The 10000-nt window shown below is 37.4% G+C and overlaps 1 protein-coding gene across 1 annotated transcript in view; it reads right to left on the bottom strand.

Annotated features, from left to right (window-relative positions):
• Positions 1-10000, bottom strand: part of SEMA3B (semaphorin 3B) — an 898347-nt gene that overhangs the window by 188134 nt on the left and 700213 nt on the right. Inside the window, exons 10-11 of the mRNA XM_044078181.1 lie at positions 8583-8652; positions 5590-5734 (exon numbers count right to left, since the gene is read on the bottom strand). Of these exons, the coding sequence (XP_043934116.1) occupies positions 5590-5734; positions 8583-8652 (215 nt within the window). The remainder of the gene's footprint in view (positions 1-5589; positions 5735-8582; positions 8653-10000) is intronic.

Raw genomic sequence — 10000 nt, forward strand, 5'->3', positions numbered from 1 at the left:
AAACCATTAACATTTGCTTTGACCTTCTGGACATACATACCAAAGACTTGACAAATACGTATATACTCATATATGTACTCACACAAATGTATATATATATTTTGTTTTTTGCTGCTATATTTGAATATATGTAAGATAACTGGTCTTACAAATAACACAGCTCATATTGCCAAAAACGTTAGCAAAACACAAAATGTTGAAATCCAAGATATGCATGCTCTGACCCATTAACTCAGAAAATGGAATGAAAAAACAGCTGCAACCCCCATCTCCTGCTACTTAAAGATATATTACAACTTGGAGATCACACAATGGTGGGGAGGCATATTTCCTATCCCTGCTATTACACTGATCTCACATGACATCTTCTATTAGTTGATACACAGACCAAATGGCATCAACAGATTAGTTGTTGAACACACACAAAATGGTATATGTATATCCCCATATATAGACAGATAGATAGACATAGATATATATGTACATATATATATATATATATATATATATATATATATGTGTGTATATGCGCATATGCATGCATCTATGCATGTATGTATGCTAAGTATGGCAATCATAATAAACAAGTATGTACACAAACTGTTGTATGCATTTAAGTATAGTGATAAAGGTGTACATAGCCACATTGAGAGAAGTTTGTGAGATCACTTTCACATTAATTGCAAGGTTCATCAGTTTACATCTTGAAAGGATCTGTTTTTTTTCAGATATCAGTAAAATATATAAATCAGGCAGTGCGAAAGTACCTGAATGCACTTCCTTACAAATAAGGGACCTTGTAATTGCTGCACAGTTAAAATGGGGTATAGACATTACTGATAACTTACAGAGAAGGACTGGTTTTAGTTATATTCTGCCTGTTCAGTAGTGTCTGCAAGCAAATGTACTAAACATATTTGTTGGTTTTGTGGAATTCTGATGTAATGGAGATAAACCACAATTACAGAAAGAATCCCACAGCACAGGACCCTCAATTGAAAATTCTTTTTCACTAGCTGCCAGCTGTTGGTTGGGATTACCATTCAATTAGATTGTAGTGAGTTTTAAGGATTCCAGTGAAGGAAGCCAGTTCTTTTTAAATCTAATATCCAACTCAGGGGAAAAAATCCATGAAGGGCACTGTGTGCATTACTGTACTGAGTGCAAAATAAGCAACAGTTTAGCTCTTTTAAGGGTAATGCGGGGATGCTAATTCTAATGGAAAAGGAGCATAATTGTGAAGCTCTTATTGTATGATTCTTGCTGTTTGCCTTCAGTTCCAGTACAATTTTTTTCAATAGCATTTTTAGCCTATGTTGAATTAAATTGGGAAACATTTTTGCATGATCCAAGTTATTCACTAGCTCTGACCTGCAGGTGCTTAATATATACTTTGAAGAACAGTGTGGCATTGATGTGTATTTCAAGGGGATGCTGCAAGTTCAAAACGGTGCCAATGTTCAATTTAGATGGACCTACTGTGGTTTAGCAACAATCCCAGATGGCCTTACTTTTCTGAAAATCACTGCATCTTAAAAGGACAGCCACTGCAAATGAAACAAGCTATTTCCAGTCTTCTGGCTCACAACAGTATGGCTGGAGTGGCTTTATAAAGATCAGCTGTTGTGTGTATGGTGTGAAATGTTATATAAAGGTTTTCCAATGGCACCAATTTGGAAGAAAAGTAACAGCCTCTGGACAAAGTTTTGAAACTGTCCAGATAACACTGTTTCTCTAGGACAGAAACAAATGCTTGAACTATGATTGAGCATACCAGGAGGTAAACTTGATCCCGGTAGTACTTGCTGATCTGATGTTCTCAGCTCCCTAAGTAGTACAGTGTGGTCTGCTGTAACCAAGGTTATCTGAGGTCTACAAGAAGTGCACCAGAGAATAGACCTTTGCCCATATTTCTGTAAAATATATGATTAAATTAAAGCTATATGCTTTCCCTTGCAGACATAATTTATTAGTACTCCACAGATGATAATGTACTCCCTGCTATTCCTATAGTTGTGCTACTACAGAAAGGGCAGGCACACACATTTAATCACCTCAGGGGAATCCAAAAAGTATCCAAAAAAAGGAAAGGAAAATATATGTAAGAACAAGAGGACACAAACTAAAGATACTAGGTGGACCACTCATATGAGATATGAATAAGCATGACTTCACAGAAAGGGAAACTATTTTCTGGACCAGCCTTCATGAAGAAGTATCAGAATCAGACATGTATGCATTTAAGAGTATAGAGGACAGGTATAATGAAATTCAATTAAGCTGTGGAATGGCATAAGCTACTGTTTACTCCATGGGTAGAGGAATGGAAAAACTACATGAGCCAGATTATCACAATAAAGCAATGTCTTTCGGCTTAGAGTCATCACAGTAGGTCACAGGTCTGCAGATTGATTGGCAGTGATATTTTTATGGCGTGGCGATGCCATCTCAGCACCATGATGCCATAATCATAGTCTAATTTGATCATTACTATTACTACTTCTGGATGATAAAGTAAATACCAAAGGATATTAAGCAGTAATCAAACAGCATGCCAAATTATTCAAACATTTATTAGTTTCCCTAGTAAGAGCTCATTGACTATTGTGAAGATGAAATGTTATTATATTTTCAAATTATATTTCCTGTTGTGTGATAAAGAGTTTGCTTACCATTTTTTATTTGCTGTCATGCACACCCTGAGAGCCATTCAAGTATTATTTTATAGCATGCTGAATCTTACTTAAAATTGAGTGTCATATCCGGGTGGCCATGTCTTCTCTCCACTCTCGACTTGTGCACCATGCTGTGGTATGATATATTTATACTCAATGCCATACTTTACAAACAGATTCTAATGCAGTGGGTCCCCCTCACATTTGCTCTGAGAAAACAGCAGGCCTCCAGAAATTTCACTACCCTCTCAGGCTAACCCTACCCACTTCCTGAGTGTGTTCCTGACAGTATAAGTACCTTATCTCTCCAGACAGGTCACAAAAGAACTTACTTTTAATAACATAAATATTTGCATGGAAGTTCATTTATTTCATTAAAAGTAAGTCCTTTTTAACTCAGGTGATTTCTCTCAGCAGGCTGCTGTTTGTATGTGGTGACCTACATCCAATGTAACACTATTGACGCATCTTGCTTTATCAGCTTGAATACAACACTCCTTCAGCTTGTGCAGCTCACAGCTAATATCAAGCCAAGCCAGTTACAGAGAAAGTAAACATTTTGGTCAGTCAAATTAATAGTGTTGTAGATGTAAAAATATTACATAATAAATATCCAGTCATCTGGGTTTATCTCTTGACTGGTTTGTATAGTGAACATAGACCCCCCCCGACTTGCCTCTGGCTTAGTTCTAAGAGAAAAAAATACTGTTTTGTATACTTGCGCTAAATTCAAATGTAAGTAAAATGCCAAATAAGATCTACATAGTCAATATCCAATCAAGAACCTAAGGGTGTAAGTTTGCCCCCTTATTTGTAGCTTTAATATCAAGGGAGGACACAGGCCCTGCATTATGATTATGAAAATATGGGAGCTAAAAAGAAGAGTGTCTCTGCTATTCCTAGGTAACCATTTAAAGCTTTTAAGTAAGTCACAGTGATTGCTGTGGGGATCAGCAAGTAAAACAGACTGGCACACCTTATTAACAGTAGTCGGAGCTGGAATGTAAGGATGATATAGGAAGGCCATATTCAGTTTAAGGGTAAGTATGTTTCTGGCCAGGGCAAGATGAGCAGTTGGTGATAGCATATGGGCAATCCTGTAGCACAGGTTGAGTTAAATGAGGGTTTTACTGACAACCCCATCGGTATGCTTGGAGAAGATATGAGGGGTTTATGGTTAATCCAAGGTATTTTTGATGCATTTCCATTCTGTTTCTGTGAGTGGAGTGCATGGACCTGAACCTGCTACAGCTATGTTCTTGTGTATTCTTAGTTTTAGATATTTTTTGCATTTAGTCTCTACCAATTCGGGAAAAACTAACTTGTTACATACTTTAACACAAACTGCAAAAAAAGGAAAAATGTTCAATCTAGGAGCATGAATTTTGAAATTTAAATTTAATCTCTTGGCTGATCTTGCATGGTCTTCTTGCTGCCTATAGAAGACATACATTTTGGATGGAGATCAGGTACTTAAAGTATAAATGTTTGGCACGACTGCTTGCTATACTGATGTTTTGCCTTAAAGATACTATTGTTTTTTCAGGAGAAAATGCAATCAGCCAGATTTTGCAGTCTTAAACCTGTCAGGAAATATCATAAATATCACTTCAGTGGGAGCTGAAAAATCATCCATTGGAAACAATAAATATGTTATTTTATCTTTTAGAAGTTGTAAGCAGAAGGAATTGTTGGAGGCAGATATCCACCCAGCACATTAACGAAGCCTGGAAAGTGAAGTGACAATAAAAGGTTGGGGCTCCAAAATTTCCATAATGAACACTGAGTCAAATTTTATGCATGCCTCCACTGAAATGAACACCACAGGACCTTGTGTTACTACTGCATGAGAGACAAGGTCTTTGCTGTGCAACATGGAACCACTTTCTAAGATATTTTGACCACTGTGCCAGATTCTACTAAAATCACTTATGATTGCAGTACGATTCAGGATTTTGTATGAAGATGATTTAAACACTCTGGTGTTTAGCTCAGAGGACTAAAGCTTCAATGTGTTAATGAGCTTCTTTCTTTAAAAAGGAAGGGGACAATGGCCACTAAAGTTACGTTTTTTTGGACCTTGTGCACTAATTAGACAAGAGGCTGAAATGGTTAATGGGGGGGTCGGAACAGGAATTAAACTCCTATGATGAAAGGCACTATAAGTAAAAGAAAATCAGGGAACAATTATTTCCAATGTGTCGAAACAAAAACCCTTATGAACTAAGAAAATCACTAGCTATTGTTGCATTAATAAGGGGATGTTATATAGGAGAGAAGAGTTTTTCCAATGCCAGTCAGTGATGCATAGATGGTCCCTCAATGAGCCCCTGCTGACACTTCTGACTGTGATGGCTGACTATGTTCCTGTTATGGCTCTCTCTTTTCCCAGTTGTCTCTCTCTTTATCATGGCACTCCTAATAAAGGTGAATGTGTTATCCAAAGTGTAGATACTATGATAAAAAAACTAAGAAAATACAACTATCCAAAATTACTTATAATCGATATATATATATATATATATATATATATATATATATATTTTTTTTTTGTCACAGAAAGGAAGAATATACCTTTCCCCTTTCTGTAGCAACTTCAGAATGGGAAATTTGCACTTTCAAAATGATAAATAGTTATGAAAGCTATGAACGAGCTTGTTGACAGTTTGTTTCCTTGAGTGGGCTAATATACCCCAACCTGCAGCCTTAGATATAGTTATCAAACACATCCCCATAATATATTAATCACACATTATGGACAAGTTCAAATGCCATATTGCATTTCTAAATGTATAACTACAGTAAGCAGTAGCTGTTAAACAGATTTTACATAGGTTAAAAGATACTTTTTCTCCTAAAAACAAGAATAAATTGTAGCATTTTTTAGATTATCTATGTCTAAGCATAAACTTACTGTTCCAGGGCGAGGGTAAGGGACTTTTCCTTGATATGGAATCCATTGATAATTTGGTCCCTGCTTGTGAGCAAATGGTCCAAGAAATGCTCTCCTAATATCATTCATTGTGTACATACAGACAGCGGAGCCCTTGAAAACGGCACTGAAACAGAATCATTCAAGTATTAAAGAAACATTCTGACCATATTACAAGGTACTTGTCATACAGTAGGCCTCACTATGACAACTCACAGAAACAGAAGATAGAGTAAGTAAATGGTTGCCTAACTTAGTAGTTGATGGTATTTATGTAATAAATGAGGGACAGTACCAGCTACATATAAAACATCAGAATTACTGCTGCCTCCATTGCATAACATATGGCCAACTTCAAAAAGCGATACAGGAAAAAAAAAAAACTGGTGCAATGGCAGAGCTGTATATCACATCATAGTAAACGACATTTGGGAGACAATCCTTATCTCCATGGAAAAAGCAGAGGCTAATGGATGGTTTAAGTAGTAGTTATGTGGCCTTCACTTCTGGCTCACCTGAAGGATTTCACAAAGGTCACCTCTGGGACAGGAAGCTCGCCATTTTTCCAGACTGCAGTATGTGCTGTGTTAATGCTATGGTCATGCCAGTTTAGATCACTGTTATATGGGTGAGACCAAAATGGAGGGCCAAATAGCAAAATGCTTCTTAAGGATGCTTTTGGGATGACAACCATGTAGAAGGGCTACTTGTATTCACTACCAAATACACCAGACCTATTGGTATATTCTCATCCATCATAACTTCTGTGTGATCTAACTGAAAGTCTGTACAAAAGGAAGGAGGTAAACAAAATGGAGTAGTGCAAGGTATTCTGGAATACTATGATGCTTGTAAAGGAGACTAATAGAAGTGCAGAAAATGACCAGACTGAAAGAGGTATAAACTGTTTGTTTTACTTTTAAGTGTGAAAATTAGAGACACAAGCCAGTCCCATTTTACTGTGACATCACGGTTTGTCTGCAAAATGGAAGGCATACTGATACTGTTAAGTAGACTACAAGGATGTGGAAAGTTCTATTCCACAAACCCTACGAGGAAAACAGAAAATAATAAAAAGATATGCATATACTCATGTGGACAAAATGAGGCAGATGGTTAAATACTTTAAAACATTCTGGATAAATAGCTTTGACTATAACCCATGCAACCCAAGTTCAGTTAGCAGCTTTGACATCTAATGGAGCTGGCAGGGAGGATGAGCAGACTTATCCTGGGGTGGATCATGCTTCATGTCCTGGAGGAGGCCCTGGCTTGGAAGGATTGCCAGGATGGACATGTGGAAAGGCTAAGGATGTTCAATCTCCACATGGCTTGGTGTAGGCAATTTCTCAGAGGCCACTCTTCATTGCTTGACCCAGTCTACAAAATGGAGACAACATGCTGGGGCTAGGGTAATTAGCAGGCCTGGTATGCAAGAAACCATATATGAGACTGACAATGCATAGTTCTGCTCCACCTCTCAGACATTGGTCTCCACTTACCCTTCCCGCTCTATCTTCTGGGAGGATACCAGCAGGTATTCCTCTTGTTCCCCGATCCATTTCCCACTTTCAAGGGTAATCCAACCGATGGGTTAGTACCAGACACATAGGACTGGAACAGTTAGGAGTTAGTACTAGGCACATATGACTGGAACAGTTAGGAGTTAGTACTAGGCACATAGGACTGGAATAGTTGGATCAAAAGCTGATGGTTAGCTGGAGGCACACTTGGGTTGCAAAAAAGAAAAAAAAAAAAAACTCAGCATGCATATGCAATGTGTCACAAATCATGACATTTTTTTTTCTAGAGGAAGGGAGCTATTTATATTGCTAGATAGAAATTCAGTAGGTCTGTAGAGAGCACCCCTCAGAAGGTGTGCTAAATCCTGGACTATCCTACTGGCATCTGAAACAGAAGTAAAACCAGCAGTGCTTTAAAACAATCTGTGATATGAGATAACTTTATGAAAGCTGTCATACTTTCTCATACTAGGCAATGTAAAGGACTGAAACAGCAAACAAGTCAAAGAAACTGAGCAACTATCTCAATAAAATAGTCCCTACACGCCAAATTTAATTACAGAACACCTAGTAATCATGGAACGTGTTCTATTTTATGAAAATACTGTGCAGCAAAGCATTAAAAAAATCAACTAAAAAGGGTAAATTCAAACAAAATTATGCAATTAATCCATTTAAATTCAAACCATTTTAAGTATAAAGTAGAGGGAAATGCAGGATTTTTACACCTGACTTAAATACTCATGAAGAGGGACTCTCTCTCTCTTTACTTTCAAGAAATGGAACTTCCACTGCTTTGTCCCAGTAACTGAAACTACAATATTACCAGACTAACAGTTGCTTTCCTATGCCATTCCAGAAGGATTTCTTCCAGAGTGTAGGCTCTTGGATGGCGAGGTACTGAAGACCTTACCAGCACGCAGTATGTGTTAGGCAGCCTACTAGGCTGGCCTCAGCGGCTTCACGGAAGACTAGTATACCTCACAGAGGCTCAGTAACATGCATCAGAAACAATTTGTTAGTTACCTCTGCAACTTTTGAGGACACATGTATTGTCACCTGGTATGAAATACAATGAACTCTAAACAGAAAGTATTATGAGAAAGGGGAAAGGAGACCAAAGTATTACCCCCTTTGGCAGTAAAAGGGGCACATTGTAATGATACTTTTTATGTAATGAAGCAAATTTATGTCCATGACTTCATGCCAGCTTGTCTAATGGCAAATCACCACCACTGGCAATACAAATCACTACTGAGAGGGAGAATAAAGTGAGACATTCCATATAGGAACTGGAGAGGTCTTGCTATCTGTCCTTACATTTGTGTTTAAAATGAGTATAAATGCAGCCCCCATTATCAAACCCCCCACTCTGCAGCAGTTGTTGTATATCACATAAAGCAAGCATAATATACAAATAAATCCCAGGAGTGAGTCATTAGTGGGCTATACCTTGATGTTGAGAAAACTGCATATATAAGGGGATTCCTTTTCTCTTTTGTTTGAAGCATGAAGACATCCCCTAAAAGAGAAAGAATGCAACAGTCAGTTCTCTCATCATATTCTTTCCACGCCTTCACTATACAAGAAGGCATTAATTTACTGTAGCTCAAAACAGATAAAAATACAATGAAGATGCATAAGAATTCACATGTAAAGGAATACAAACTGCTAATTTCTGAATTCTCTCTTCAGCATTCTTCGGCATTTGTGTAATGAAAACTTCACTCAGGTGGTTATTAATTGTAATTAACTAAAATCTTGTTGCTAAAGTTCCTGTTATCTTCACATAGTGAAAGTTTACTCTTTCAGGATGCCAACACCACTGCAGGTTAGCCAAGAATATCAGTATCTCTTTCTCCAATAGTTGACAATGATGCTAGTGTTCTAGAGCTCATACTCAAAGTCAAGAGGTTCTGTAAAATATGCACTGTTTGCTGAGCAAATGATAAGAATATGTAAATTCATGTTTTAATTAACATAATGTTGGAAAAAAGGAAGGAGGTCAGAGAAGAGACCTCATATGTCGGAGATAATAGCCTTGAAAATGTAACCCAGTGCAGAGATAGCAGCTGCTGCAGTAAATGTTTTTTCTTTGAGTCTCTCCTAGGGCTAACAGCTTCCACAACCTTATCCCTATGAAAACACTTTCGTACCAGCGTCATGTATGTAACACCAGAAAAGTGGATACATGTGTTAGCCAAGATGTGACAGTCTTCTTGGAATGCAAGGTGGGTTATTTTTAAATTAAGAATTGCAGAAAGTCAGGCTTGGCAACACTGCTAAAAAGGTATGCTAAAAACTATATTATTACCAAAACACAACATTTTCTAAGTATCATGAAGTCTACCAAAACATTGATAGTAATCATTAATAGGATTCTGCTTCCAAACTTCCCTTATTTATAAATATGTACAGAGATATATGTATATGTACATACATGCATATGCATACACAGTCCTAACTCAGCCTAGATTTCACTAGGCATCCAGCATAATTTCTAGTATTCAAACGGTTCATTTCAATATCCCCAATCACCAAGAAAGATCATTCCAATCTTTATAAAGCAAGCAGAAGGCTTCTGATATTCACAATGTTTATGATAAAGTACTTGATGAAACAACAGTACACACAACTCCAGTACTAGAATCTGTCTTCTTTTTCTTCCTGCCCTGAATGGAAATGGAGGACTTATTTTACAGACACCTGTAAACTTGATGTCATCACAAACTCCTCAGAGGACACGAACATCCTCCAAAAAGCTGGTTTCAAAACCATGGACTAAATCTAAATAGCAAGGGATGTATAATTGTATTCTTTAGCAAGCATGACTTAGGTTGTAACTTTCACATTGACACCACACCCCTGAA

The sequence above is a fragment of the Protopterus annectens genome, chromosome 7.part0 (genome assembly GCF_019279795.1).
Source record: "Protopterus annectens isolate FY-2018-M chromosome 7.part0, PAN1.0, whole genome shotgun sequence".
Classification (NCBI taxonomy): domain Eukaryota; kingdom Metazoa; phylum Chordata; order Ceratodontiformes; family Protopteridae; genus Protopterus; species Protopterus annectens.